The following is a 14,889-nucleotide window of genomic DNA, read 5'->3' as shown; positions in this document are numbered from 1 at the left end:
ACTCTCTAATTTACTAATGTGTAAGTTTCCATTTTCATTTATTTAAGCTTTCTGAATGTAAGGGGTACTTACATCCTACTAGACACTACAGACTTTAAAATATCTAAATGCAATTTAAAATATGCAAATGCTGTTGATTTTTTTTTAAAGCCATAGAGAAATTATTTTTTATCAATTATAATTGTTAAAATTTTAAGAAACTAGTTTCAAAATATAAGTAATGTGAAACAAGGGACAGCAAAGATAGAACACCATTCTGTATATGGGTTTCTTAAATTTGAGGTTAAAATCAAAAGATAAAATGTGAGAACCATATCTTTCTTTATATCTGTTTATCATCATAATATTTAAATACCAACTACTTTTAATATATTTTTTTCACTGTGTTCACAAAAAACATACGAGGTCTAGTTCCATAGGCCTAATATACGTACATCCTTGCAGGTATAGCTTTTTAGCAATATGGGAGAAAGTAAAATCCTACTGATCTTAAAGAGTAATATTGCATTAGGAAACACTCTAAAGTGAGTCACTTATGCTTCCATTTACTGTAGCTGATGAACTCAGTCACAGGAGATGGCTTTTCAGCCATCCAGACAGAACATTACACCAATTTGTTAGACGTTCACAGATATAAAATCTTCAGTTGGTACAAGCGTATCTCACTGGTTTACAAAACTATGTGTAGAAACTGGCGCCTGAGTCAGAAATCACTAAATAACATCACTCTGCAGACTCCATGGCACACAGGACCCCTCGAATATTTCTGTTAAATGGACAAAAATGTGCTTCCAATGACTACAACTGTTTGAAAGGAAACTATATGAAACACTATATGAAAAAAATACTTACAATGGTATTCTAAAAGTATCTTTAAATGAGATATTTGTAAAGCACTTGGAAATGCCTGGCCCATAGGAAGTTCTATATGTATCTGTCATTACTCTTATCCTATAATCTTAGTTTGGTTCACAATAATCTTCATAACTCCATTAGTATAAGCCATTACCACCACTGATAAAAGGAACTCAGACACATGCACACCACTAGTGAGGCTGCAGTTCCGTTACTTTTGTATGTGGAAGAAAAAGTATCTAGGATAACCACCATCATTTTATAATGAAGGTTAATTCAGTCAGCTTAACATACAAAGTAAATATAGCCTTATAATTTATCCTACCAACAAATTTATCCCTTATAAGCCAATATGTCTTCTACCCACTGTATTTATATAATTCAGAACTCCACATAATATTCATGTTCACTTGTATCTAAGAAATTCACTTAAAAAGAAAACATTCAACTCCCAATTGATAATTGACCTGCGAAGTTTCCCTTCACACTAAAGTAAACTGTAATATAGGAGACTGCTAAAACATGTTTGGGATTTACTCTCTTACACTTTGATTGCTGACCACAACAGAGATGAAGACTGAGGTAGTTTGAAAATTCTGTGAGGATTAAATCAGACTATATTCTTCATATTCTCTAAGGAAGTAAACTTTAGGCTGTGCGAAGTACCCTCAACTTCCAGGGGCCAAGAACAACAACTGCTGCAATGAAAGAGCAGAGTAGTTAGGGTTAAGGAGGTGGTTGTCTTCTACAATGAAACTAGCTTGAATTATCTATTTGTTGGCATTATTAAAGTCAACTCTATTTCTTTGACTTAGGCAGTGGAGCGTTTGATAAGATACAAAGATTTTTAAAATAAGATGTCATTTTAAATTAAACACACCAGGGACATTCTCCATTTCAAGGGAATCCAGTTATGAAGTCTCTGATAAAAGATTACCTGAATAATGATCTCATAATTTACAAAATCATAATTCAAAATGAATTATGGTTTAATAGGGAAAGGGTCTAATTTATACCGCACATAAGTGATTAAGATATACCATAAATGCTAATATAAAGTAACTTAAAATTGATACAATCACAACTGCATTAAGGGGTTTGGCTACGACGTAATCAGGTTGTTTAACTGAAGTGAACAACAAAAGCAATATCGAACACTTCATACACATTTCAGGGGATGTTCATAGCAAAGAGCCATTTAAATAAAACTGTGGGGAACAAGCAACAGAGATGAGTTGTAGCTGTAATATAAGATGCTTTTACTTCTCACTGCAAACAACTGGTTAACTGATAAAAAGTAACAGAGGTTTTTTTAACTATAAGTAGCAGATTTTTTTCCCCCACAGTAACAAACTAAATCAATTACTGTCCAAAAAGGAATGGTTGCAGTAGTGTAGGGTATAGAGGAAATTTAAAATGCATTTCATCAGTGGAGGCAGGTAAATTAGCTTCCTGTACACTAAAATAGTTAAAGAATCTTTATCTTAATTTTAATTACTCAAATAAAATCTACATTAGGATTTCATTTCTTCCTTTGTGGTTAATTCCGCATCGTTTCACACGGTTTTAGTATTTTCACAAGGAAATCCCTAATTTACTGAAACAGTCTTCTAATATAAAACTAAAGCCAAAGTAGTGGGGGAAAAAAAATTTCCTTTTTTGAATAAAAATGAAACAGAACCTCTAAATGTAAACAAAAAAGACAAAAGTATTAAGCTAATTTAAAATGTCATTAGAAATATAAATGGAAAATTATCTTTTATAAAAATATTTTACAGCAGAAAGAATTATAGGGGAAGGCATACAGATTCTTTTTTGAAGGTTTTGCTTTGAAACCTATTTCTGAGTAAGATGGAAAAAATTCCTTGTATTTTCACTTTAATTAGGTTGGCAGAACTATTAGAAATACTGAAGGACAACAGATAAGGAGGGAAAAAAAAAGTGAAGAATCTCTCCCCACCCCACAACTAAAATAATATTCACAAAATAGAAGCATTATTTTTGTCATTTTCTTCCATTTCATTAGTGTTTAAAATTGTGGGTAGTCACTGATGCAACAAAATGATTAAGGCATATTAAAACTGTAACTTCATACTATCCCAAGTGATATAGTTTCTTATAATATTAACTTTAAAATGCATACAAAATAATCATAGATAAAATGCTGTATTATACTGCTCTACACAGTACAATAGCCTAATTTTGTCTCAATAAACAGGATATGTTTATAGCCTAAGTGGGTCATGACAGAGCAATAATCAGATCCTTGTAACAAATGATTTGGATAAAAAATATATATACATTATTATACAATAATCAGATCATCCCAAGAAATGATTTGGAGAAAAAAATAAATTATATATATATAAAATATAATATAAAATATGTTTTAAAATATTTTTATGTATTTTATATATATATAAAACGGATTTTAAATGTGGATGTGAAGCAATCTGGCAGTTAAAAGTTACTAAAGGGAAGAAATAATCATGTCTGCAATTCAGGCATTACTAGATATATGTGTTACCTCAACAATATCCGAGTTGGTTCTGCTTTCATGAGGTTCATTATACTCTGTATACTTGAGAAGAACTTTGTCCATGTCAGTGCTGGCATACTGAAACAGTTTGTTAGAGCTGTTGAAAATGATGAGTGCTATTTCACAGTCACAGAGCACACTAAGTTCATAGGCTTTCTTCATTAATCCAAACTTTCTCTTTGTAAAAGTAACCTAGACGATCAAAGAAAAAAAGGTATATTTTTAGTAAAAGCATTAGCAGTACTTGAATACAGGCTACCTAAAGATGAGGCCTCTTTTAATCCTGAGTCAGATTCCACAGCTGAAAAAGGTTCGTAGCCTCACGTTCCACATGAGCCTCTTACTCCCCCATCTGCCGCAAGACTAGTGTTCCACGTTTAACTTCTAATTCCTCAGAAAGCACTCTCCTGAGGAAGTTTTCCTTTATCCCTGGCTGCCAGTCTGCTGCAGAACGCAGAAAACAAGAGGACACAGTTGACCACTGGGCCCTTATCATCCAGTGTAAAATTCACAGTCTAGGGTCAACAAATTCCCCAGTGTCCTCAAAATTTTCTTTGAATATTCTTCCAGTTTCCAACTGAAACCTGTCACCTGAAGTCCTCTCAAACAGAGACCACTATTTGTTGGTCTATTTTAAATATTACATCTACTATGCTGAAGAGCGGGAAAGTAAGTCCTTTTTGCTCCGTATTCTATCTTACAAGTAATTTTTCCTTCCTTCCCCTTCCAAAGCCCCAGGTACTTTGAAGCTCACACCATGAAACTTAAACCACTCAATAACTGTCCTCGTGAAGGGCCCATGTGACCCCCTCATGTACTGATATCTTTCACCTGGTACTTCCCTTTCTAGCCCTACTCTTATAACTGGTGACTTCAGTATCCCAGTTAAAAAAAAAAAAAATCGTTGCAAAACCATCCCCCAACCTCCAAATGATCCACATCCACCGCATGTTAAACACCCACTCCTACTGTCACACCTTTAACTCTGCCACCACCAATAATCACATTGATGAGGGAGCAGGAGGCTGGCTGAAGACAAAGCAAAAGGGGCACCTTGCACCCCCCTCTCCATCTGCTCCCGCTCAGTATATGTGTAGCATCCCTCAGGCAGCCCTGACTGCCATGAACAATAAGCAAATAGTTAACTTGCAGAGCTCACAATCCTGCTAGACAGGAGTCTCCCTTGGCTTACAAATGTCCTAAATCTCACTAACAAAGACAACTGATAGCAGGATTGTGACACCCCACCAAAAAGTCTCCCAACTATCTTAATGTTAATGGCTGGTCTAAAGACAACATTGATCAAGCCGCAAGGGCAAGGCCTCAGGTAGGCCTCGGACATCCTGGCACCTTATAGGCCCTCTTTAGCATATGAAAACTCCATTGAAACCTTCCTCCCCCTCACCTTCCCCCAACCACAGGGTATATAACCTGCCATCCCCACAACCCGGGGCAGCAGCTCTTCCTGCCCACAGCAGCTCTTCCTGACTACGGGTCCTGTCCCCGTGCTTTAATAAACCACCATTCTGCACCAAAGATGTCTCAAGAATTCCTTCTTGGTCATCGGCTCCAGACCTCAGCCCACTGAACCTCATCTAGGTTCTAGAACTTCATCAACATCACCTCCAAAATCTCAATTTCATGTATTCCACTTTGCCTCCTATCTAGCTCTCCCGCTTTGTATCCTCTCTCCAGAAATTCTTTAAACTGCATCCAGTCCTGCAGTCCACTTACCTCACCCCTTTGTTACAGTCTATTCTCAGGTCCTTTCTTCCCTCACTGAGGTGCATGTGCCCTTCAAATGACTATGCCCGTATCCTTTGGATAAACAAGTGATATTTTTAAAACCTACATCAAATTGTTTAAGTAGAAGTTTAGAGCTTTTTTTCTGCACTGGAAGTAATATCCAAACTCATTAAGTAAACAAAATAAATTATCTGCCTTCAAACTATCTCTCTGAAGTTATTTCCCATCACTCTCCTTTACATCCAGTAAGCCTCATTCATGTGTCTGTGTGTGTGCTTTTGTGCATGTGTGTGTGTCTTCCTTAACCACCAGCTACTTTCCTCCCTGGGAACTTTTCTATTTTCCCTCCTTGTGGAACACTCTTAACACTACATGTGCCTAATGGTTCCTTTCCTCACCTTGTGAAAATAAATCTATTATTAATTAATCTTTAAAAAAAATCCTTACAATATAAATATACAAATATATATTTTATATAAGTGCATATATATATGGAAATAGTGTTTTATACTTGCCTCCCTACTTTCCCCTGAACCAAAATAAACCCCTTAACCAGTGTTTTTCACTTAGTATTTTTCATTCCACATTTTTATGCAAGATCATATAACCATATTCATATATACATGTATACATAATAAGGGATTTTGTCAGCATTTGATAAAACAGGGACTCTATCAATACTCTTTATTTTATTTTAGTCATTCAACCACACCTTGTGGATATGCCTTTATGTCAAATGGTATACTAATGGACTCTTTCATAATTTTTTCATATAAATGTTACAACTGTTTTGTTAGTATGATAGATGTAAAATAAAAATCTCATTTCTTTAATATGCATTTCCTAACTAGTAATTGTTAGATATATTTTTCTTATATTTGTTGTCATTTGGGATTTGCTTTCTCTATATTGCCCATCTTTTGGCCATTTCATACTTTGTGATTTTTTTTTTTACTTATCTAAGTAAAAGCTCCTTAGCTATATTAACTATGTTTTACAAATACTTTCCCAAATTTCCCACTTATATATCAACTTTGTTTACATAATATTTGTCATTAAAAAGTTTTAAGCTTTCATTACTGATTGTGACACTGTTTCTTAGAATCCTGGCCTTGTATCATACCACTTTAAGAATATAATGAATATAAGAATACCCTTATTAAAATACTGAACTTGAAAGCAGTTATGTTTTGAGATGCACCTAGATGTACCTGCTGTACTAAAATTCTGAGTTTAGCAAAGGTTTAGTCAGAAATGTTTTCCCATACTTCTAATACTGAAGAAGAGAAAGAAAATGACAATCAACAAAGTATTTATTCCAAGAATAATTCTTACTCTAAATTAAGGCTTGCAAATTAAGTGAGCTATGAAAAAGCATGAAAATTGAGACAAGTAATGCGGCTTCACAATATCCATTAAGCATGATTAGAGAAAATTTGTTAAAATAAAAACTATAGGAGTGCCTGTGTGTCTCAATCTGCCTTTGGCTTAGGTCTTGATCCCAGGATCCTGGGATCGAGCCCCACATTAGGCTCCCTGCTCAGCCAGGAGTCTGCTTCTCCCCCTGCTCGTGTCCTCTCTCTTTTTCTCAAATAAAGAAAATCTTAAAACAAAACAAAAGAAAAAACTATAGTTCACTATCAGTAAAAAGAGTATGCCAGTCCCTATTATCCTTTCCAAAAATACTTATTCAAAAATATTTCTTCTGGGGCGCCTGGGTGGCTCAGTGGGTTAAGCCGCTGCCTTCGGCTCAGGTCATGATCTCGGGGTCCTGGGATGGAGTCCCTTATCGGGCTCTCTGCTCAGCAGGGAGCCTGCTTCCCTCTCTCTCTCTCTCTGCCTGCCTCTCCATCTACTTGTGATTTCTCTCTGTCAAATAAATAAATAAAATCTTTAAAAAAAAATATTTCTTCTAAGTTAATAATAAGAAGAAGTTCAAGGTGAAGGAAGGAGTTAGTAGAGGAAGGGACTCGATTTATAACAATGTCCTCTCTATTCCTCCAACTTACTACAGGTCTAAAAGAGCTTTCCCAGTAATTAGAAAAATGTGTACAAGAACACACTTATATTTCAATGATGACACCAAAGACATAACATTGAAAACTAGAAATATTAATATTTCACTTTCAACTTTCATAAATGAAGTATTTTTTTCATTTTATCTATAGCATTTAGTCTAAAACACTGGTTTACTGCTAGCAACTTATATGAAATTAGTAACATAAAATTAACTTTATATTCCACATTTTTCATTTATCTTCAACCAAACTCCCCAACTGTTAACATTTTACCATGACTGCCTTCCCTAAATAAAACACACACACACACACACACACACACACACTTTTTTTCCTGAATCCTTTGGACAAACTAAAGTAGAGGTTATACGGTCCCTTTGCCCCTAAATATTTTCTTAAAAACAAAGAAAAACACAATTATCAAAATCAGAAAACAAGGATATAGCACTATAATCTACAAGCCTTATTCAAATTTCTCAATTATTCCTAATTTCCTTTTCCCCCCTGCTAGTGCAGGATCCAATCCAGAATTAGCTGTTGCTTTCTCAAAACTGCAACCTCTTTAATCTGAACCATTTCCTCAGTCTTTGTCTTTCAGGACCTTTGTACTTATGCAGAATACAGGCTATATTTATATTGTCATATATCTCTCAATTTGACTTTGTCTAATGTTTCTTTCTGATTACCTTTAGACTACGTTTTTGGCAGGAGCAACTTAGAAGTGATGTTCTGTCTACAATCTCTCTCATGAAAATCCACATGACATCTATTTGTCATGGTAATGTTAACTTGGTTAAGATAGAGTCTGTCAAGATTTTTCCCTTATACAGTTACTATTTTCCCCCTTGTAATTAGTAAGTATCTTGTTAAAATTTCTATGTAAATATCCTACTTATCAAACTTTAACTGATCCATTAATCCATTCATGATTCTTGCCTAAAAATTACTGTGGTGGTTGTCAAATAGGGATTTTCTAATTTCATAATACATTATATCTACATTTACTACTAATTGCATTTTATAAGACAGTTTGCTTTTCCTCCATGTATGCATTTACTCACTCATGTCCGCATCAACTTATAGGCTACCTTATTCAATGCATTATAATCAATACCTTTTTTCTTTTGATGTTTAAATTGTTTTTTATTTTACCAATGAGAGATCCACTATGCTATCTTCTGTGTCCATCTGACATGTTCCCAATGTTCTCTGAACTTGCAGGCACAGTGAGATGCTCCAAGGAATTATATGTAAGCTGGACCTCTCTAATCTACCTCCCTTTTCAAACACCTTCTCCATAACCCCCTGAACAATCTTATCTCATTTCCATTGACTTAGTTATCTTCCTGCTTTCCTTCAGTAATCTTTTTAAGATTTCACTTGAATCTAGTCTTCTGTGGTCACTGTGTAATTTAATCTTTGTTTTGATATAATGTTATCTTTTTATTTTTCTTTCAGCAGTTTAATCACTTTGTTTCATCTATACCTTTGAAAAAAATCCAACTCTATTCTTAGTATTTCCAAATTCTGAATAATGATTTTTTTCATCTGTCACATTTCTAAACACTTATTTATGGAGAATGGTTTCAGCTTGGAGTTATCATTTTACAGGTTTTTTTCCACTTTTCCATTGTTTGGGGACAACAACTTCATCACCTGCACAGCTATAAATCATCTTTTTGTTTTCTTCTTTATAGTAGTTTGCATAGGTGAAAATTACTGGCCTCTATGAATTGCAATGGAAAGAACTGGCAGTGGGAGGATGGATCATTCAGTATGGTCTCTTTAATGGAAGCTTTTTTTTAAGGGATCAGCAGGAGGGAGAGGAGTTCTGTATCATTCAATATCTTTTTGTACTTTTTTTTTTAATTTATCTTGAAGGATTTCTGTATCTCTTCCCTTCTTTTCCATTCAAAAAACATTTTCCAAACGATCACCTCTGTCTTCCTTTATAAAAGCCCTCTTCTCCCCCAAACAGTTACCCTCCCAAGACCACTTCCTTAAATATCACATAAATTTTAAGTCCTTTACCGCTGGTCTGTTTGACCTACAAGTAGTATTTTTCAGAATTTTTGTACTTATTAGGATAGACTTCCCTTTTTTAGTAATGATTTCAAATCAACTTTAGATAGTCACAAAGTCTCTTCTCCCTTCCACATTGTTTTTTGTTAAGTATGCTTGCTCATGTGAAAGACCTGCAGAAGTTAAAGAAAAAATAGCACACTGTAAGCTGGTAATATTTCCCTAAAGTTAAAACAAATTTGGATATCATTTGCTTTCTAGTTGTGCCAAGGTTGTAGGTTTCATACAATTGTATTTGTTTTTCATGCTTTTCTGTATGGATTATTTTTGGAAATTATGTTGAGTGAATCAGGATTTATGCAGTCCTCATTACCTTGATTACTAAGAATTCCCCCCATAAATTTAAATCTTTGTTTTGAATACATATTTTGTCATTTCTGGAGATTTTCTCCGATCCTTTCTTGTCTTTGTCACTTTTGGTCTCTCTTTTGCACTTAAGAGTACCTTTTAATATTTCTTGCAGGGCTGGTTTAGGGGGGTCATGAATCTTCACTTTTGTCTGGGAAACTCTTCCCACTTAAAATGGTATCTTGAATGATAATCTTTTTCTTTTAAAATTTTATTTATTTGACAGAGATCACAAGGAGGCAGAGAGGCAGACAGAGCAAGAGAGGAGGAAGCAGGCTCCCTGATGAGCAGAGAGCCCGATGCAGGACTCGATCCCAGGACCCTGAGATCATGACCTGAGACGAAGGCAGAGGCTTAACCCCCTGAGCCACCCAGGTGCCCTTGAATGATAGTCTTGATGGATAGAGTATTCTTGGCTGTAGATTCTTCCCCTTCAGTATTTTGAATATATCATGAAATGGGTTTATAAATTACATCAAACACATTAGATATTTTATTCTAACTATTGTCAAATTTAAATAATCCTTAAAGTATCACTATTTCAGTGATATGTAGCCAAAATAAACACAAATTTTAAATCATCATTTTACTCCTGTACTACCATCACTATAAAGAAAAAAAAATAGGACTAAAAGCCTAACCTAAAAACACTCATTACCTTTATAAATTGAGACAAATCTGTTTTACCCTAAATAGTTTTCTGGATTTTGTTACCAAATCTGGGACTCATATAATTCTCTGAATTTAACAAGGGTGGCACACCATATCTCAAACCATCTATATTTAAGATCCCAAGTGCCTGCAAAGATTCTTACATGCTATGTATTTGGGTCTATCTTTACTGTTGAATTTTTTTTGAATTCAACAATCCTAAATATTACTCCGTGTTCATCAGTATAAGTATACTCTCAATCCCCTTCATCTATTTCCCACCCACCTCACTTGCCTCCTGGCATCCACCAGTTTGTTCTCTGTATTTGTCTATTTTGTCTCTTATTCATTTGTTTTGTTTTTCAAATTCCACATATGAGCGAAATCATATAGTATTTATGTTTCTGTCTGCCTTATTTCACTTAGCATTTTTCCCTTTAGGTCCATCTACATTCTTTTTTATGGCTGAATAATATTCCACTGCATGTATGTATGTGTGTATATATATACTATATATAATTTTTTTTAGTATCTTCTTTATCTTTATCTCAATATCTTCCTTATCTTTACCTTCTTTATCCACTCATCAGTCAATGGACACTTGATTTGCTTCCTTATCTTGGCTACTATAAATAATGCTGCAATAAACATAGGGATATATAAATTTTTTTGTGAATTAGTGGTTTTGTTTTCCTTGGGTAAATTACCCAGCAGTGTGATTCCTGGATCATAAAGTAGTTCATTTTTAATTTTTTGAGAAGTTTCCACACTATTTTCCATAGTGGCTGCACCAATCTGCATTCCCACCAACAGTGCACAAGGGTTCCTTTTTCTTCACATCCTCACTAACACTTGTTATTTCTTGTCTCTTTGATTATAGCCATTCTGACAGATTATTAAGGTGATCTCTCATTGTGGTTTTGATTTGCATTATCCTGATAATTAGCGATGTTGTTCATGTGTCCGCTGGCCATCTGGAGGTCTTCTTTGGAAAAATGTCTATTCAGGTCCTTTGCCTCATGTTTTAATCAGATTGTTTGTTTTTTTATAGTATTGATCTAAGTTCTTTATATATTTTGGATATGAACCCCCTGTTGGATATATCATTTACAAATATATTCATTTGTAAGTATATGAATATTTATTTAAATATTTGTAAATAAATGGGAGAAGTCCCATTCAGTGGGTTGCCTTGTTTTGTTCATAGTTTCCTTTGCTATGCAAAGGCTTTTTATTTTGATACAGTCCCAATCGTTTATTTTTACTTTTGTTTCCCTTCCCTTAGGAGACATCTAGAAAACTGTTTCTACAATTGATTTCAAAGAAATTAGTGCCTGTGTTTTCTTTTAGGAATTTTATGGTTTTGAGTCTCACATTTAGATATTTAATCTTTAAATTTTGTGTATGTTTTCAGACAGTGGCCCAGCTTTATTCTTTTGCATGTAGCTGTCCAGTTTTCCCAGCACCATCTGTTGAAGAGACTGTCTTCTCCCCATTGTATATTCTTGCCTCTCTTATTGCAGATTGACCATATAAGCATGGGTTTCTTTCTGGACTCTCTATTCTGTTCCATTATCTATACGTCTATTTTAGTGCCAATAGCACAGTTTTTTATTACTACAGCTTTGCAGTATATCTTGAAATCTGGAACTGGGATATCTCCAGCTTTGCTGTTTTTTCTCAAGACTGCTTTGGCTATTTGGAGAATTTTGTGGCTCCATACAAATTACAAGATTATTTGTTCTGGTCTGTGAAAAATGTTGGTATTTTGAAAAGGATTGCATTAAATCTCTAGATTACTTTTGGTAGTATGGACATTTGAAAAATTTTTGTTCTTCCAATCCATAAACAAGAAGTATCTTTACATTTGTTTGGGTAACTTTTAAATTTCTTTCATCAGTGTTTTATGGTTTTCAAAGTAGAAATCTTTCCCTTCCTTGGTTGAATTTATTCCTAAGTATTTTATTATTTTTGGTGTAGTTTTAAGTGTGACTGTATTCTTTATCTTTCTACTACTTCATTATTGTGTATACAAATATAACAGGTTTCTGTATATTAATCTTGTATCCTAGGACTGACTGAGTTTATCAGTTCTTAGAGTTTCTTTAGTGGAGTCTTTAGGGTTTTTTACATACAGTACACCATGCCATCTGCAAAGAATGACAGCTTTACCTCTTCCTTACCAATTTAGATGTCTTTTTGAATAAAAGTAGTGAGAATGGACATTCCTGCCTTATTCCTGGTCTTAGAGGAAAAACTCTGGTTTTCACCATTGAGTAAGAGGTTAGGTATGAGTTTTTCATATACTGCTTTTATTATTTTGAGGTATGATCCCTCTAGACCTAGTCTGTTGAGAGTTTGTATCATGAATGGATGTTGTACTTTGCCAGATGCTTTTTCTGCATCTATTGAGATAATCAGATGGTTTTCACCATTCTCTTATTAATGTGGTATGTCACAGTAATTGATTTGTAAATAATGACCCATACAAAACCCTCTTGCATCCCTGAAATAAATCTCACTTCATCATGGTAAATGATTTTTTAAAATGTATTGTTGGATTCAGTTTGCTAATATCTTCTTGTTGAGGATTTTTTGCATCGATGTTCATTCAGAGATATTGGCCTGTTATTTTTCTTTCTTTGTAGTGTCTTTATTTGGTTTTGCTTATCTGGGTAATGTCGACTTCACAGCATGAATTTGGAAGCCTTCTCTCCTCTTCTAGTTTTAAAAAATACTCTGAAAATGATAAGTACTAACTCTTTAAATCTTTTGTAGAATTCACCTGTGAAGCCATCTGATCCTATGTTTTAATTTGTTGGGAGTTTCTGATTACTGATTTAATTTCATTGCTAATAATCATTCTGTTCAGTTTTTTTTTTTTTTTTTTAAATTTCTTCCTGTTCCAGTTTGGGTAGGTTGTATGTTTCTAGAAATTTAATTATTTCTTAGAGGTTGTCCAATTTTGTTGGCATACCATTTTTCATAATATTCTCTTATAATCTTTTATATTTTTGAGGTGTCAGTTGTTATTTCTCTTCCTTCATTTATGATTTCATCTATTTGATTATTCTTTTTTCTTCATGAGTCTGGCTAAAGGGTTATCAATTTTGTTGCTCTCTTCAAAGAGCCAGCTCCTAGTTTCATTAATCTTTCTTGGTTGTTGTTGTTGTTGTTGTTGTTTGAAGTCTCTATTTTATTTCTTTTTGTGCTAGATTATTTCCTTCCTTCTACTGGCTTTGTTCTTTTATTTTCCCCCTACCTCTTTTAGGGGTAAGGTTAGGTTGTTTATTTGCATTTTTCTTGTTTCTTCAGGTAGTCCTGCACTGCTACAAACTTCCCTCTCAGAACAGCTTTCGCTGAATCCTACAGATTTTGGACCATTGTGCTTTCATTTTCATTTATTTCCATGTATTTTTTCATTTCCTCTTTGATTTGCTGGTTGACCCAGCATGTTATTTACCCTCCATGTTATTTGTGTAAACAAACTGAGCAATCTGAACATCAACAACTCTTTTAGATCCCGCAGTACTGAGGTCGCAGAGTAATTTCTGCTCTCCAAATTGGACACAGATGGGCAGATACAGAAAATCATAAATTACCAGAGCCACAGCAGAAACTATCACAAAAAGAAATACCAAGGTAAAAAAACCCAAACTGTAATTGAGGAATTCCTGAAGTCTCAGAGAAGACAAATATAAAAGTTAAAAACTCCTGGGGTGGGGGGGGGGTTGGGGCTTTGGGGTGCATGTATACACTTTTGTGAGTTTTATGCCTATCACGTTCTCACAGTAAAGATCAGTGAAAAATCCCTCTGTGCTTCTAAGCAGGGAATGTGGGAAAAGTGGTCATTTTGAAATACACCAGAACATTCTGTTCTTTACAAGGCCTGCCTTCAAGACAAACTATTCTATGACAGCAGAGCCCAAGTAACCTAGGGAAAAGGAAAAATATCCAGCTCCAGCTCCCTCAAGCCTTTAACATGAGCAAAGGGAAATATTCACCTTTAAACCCCTCTATCCATTCTGTCCCACCTAAAGATGGGGGGCAGGGATTGAGAAACAGGTATAAAGTTTACAGGCCACAGGCACAGGTTCACTAAAAGACTGAGAACTAATCAGAAGACTACAGAACACTTCCCCTCTCCCTATACCATACCACCACATTACTAAAGGTCTTTTTATTGCAGTTCCTTTTCCCAGGACATCATGCCTGGTTCAAAAAAATTCACAAGGCAAACTTCATGGCAAAAAAACACAGTTTGAAGAGAATAGGGAAGCATCAAAACTACTCATATATAGCAAAAATGTTGATCAGACCAGCAATACATGCTAATTAACATGCTAAGGGAGTCCAATGGAGGAAAAGCAGACAATTTATGTGAGTAACATAACTAAAAAGACAGAACTTCTAAAAAACTTTTTTTTTTTTTAAATGCTGATGATAAAAAACACTCTAAGAGAAATGAAGAAAGTCTTTGATGGGCTCATTAGCAGGCTGCAAACTGATAAGGACCTCTAAGCTAAGGTATATGTCAACAGAAACTTCCAAAATTGAAAATCAAAAAGACCAAAGACTGAAAAAAATAGAATGAAATATCCAAGAACTGTGGGACAACTAAAAAAGTATAACATATGCATAACATGAATA

At 34.5% G+C, this 14,889-nt stretch overlaps 1 protein-coding gene across 14 annotated transcripts in view; it reads right to left on the bottom strand.

Moving 5' to 3' along the window:
- MEF2A (myocyte enhancer factor 2A) overlaps positions 1 to 14,889 on the bottom strand; it is a 160,297-nt gene that overhangs the window by 59,949 nt on the left and 85,459 nt on the right. For 12 of the 14 annotated variants that reach the window (XM_045070594.1, XM_045070595.1, XM_045070589.1 and 9 more), the window contains one exon: positions 3,383 to 3,586. In XM_045070594.1, the coding sequence (XP_044926529.1) occupies positions 3,383 to 3,586 (204 nt within the window). Of the gene's footprint in view, positions 1 to 3,382; positions 3,587 to 14,889 lie in introns of those variants that run through there. The other 2 variants (XM_045070593.1, XM_045070592.1) reach the window with 1 other exon arrangement.

This window comes from Mustela putorius, unplaced genomic scaffold, assembly GCF_011764305.1.
Source record: "Mustela putorius furo isolate JIRA1106 unplaced genomic scaffold, ASM1176430v1.1 tig00003972_pilon_pilon_pilon, whole genome shotgun sequence".
Taxonomy (NCBI): Eukaryota; Metazoa; Chordata; class Mammalia; order Carnivora; family Mustelidae; genus Mustela; species Mustela putorius.
Note: the sequence above shows the minus strand (reverse complement) of the source record. Positions and strands in the feature narration are given on the sequence as shown.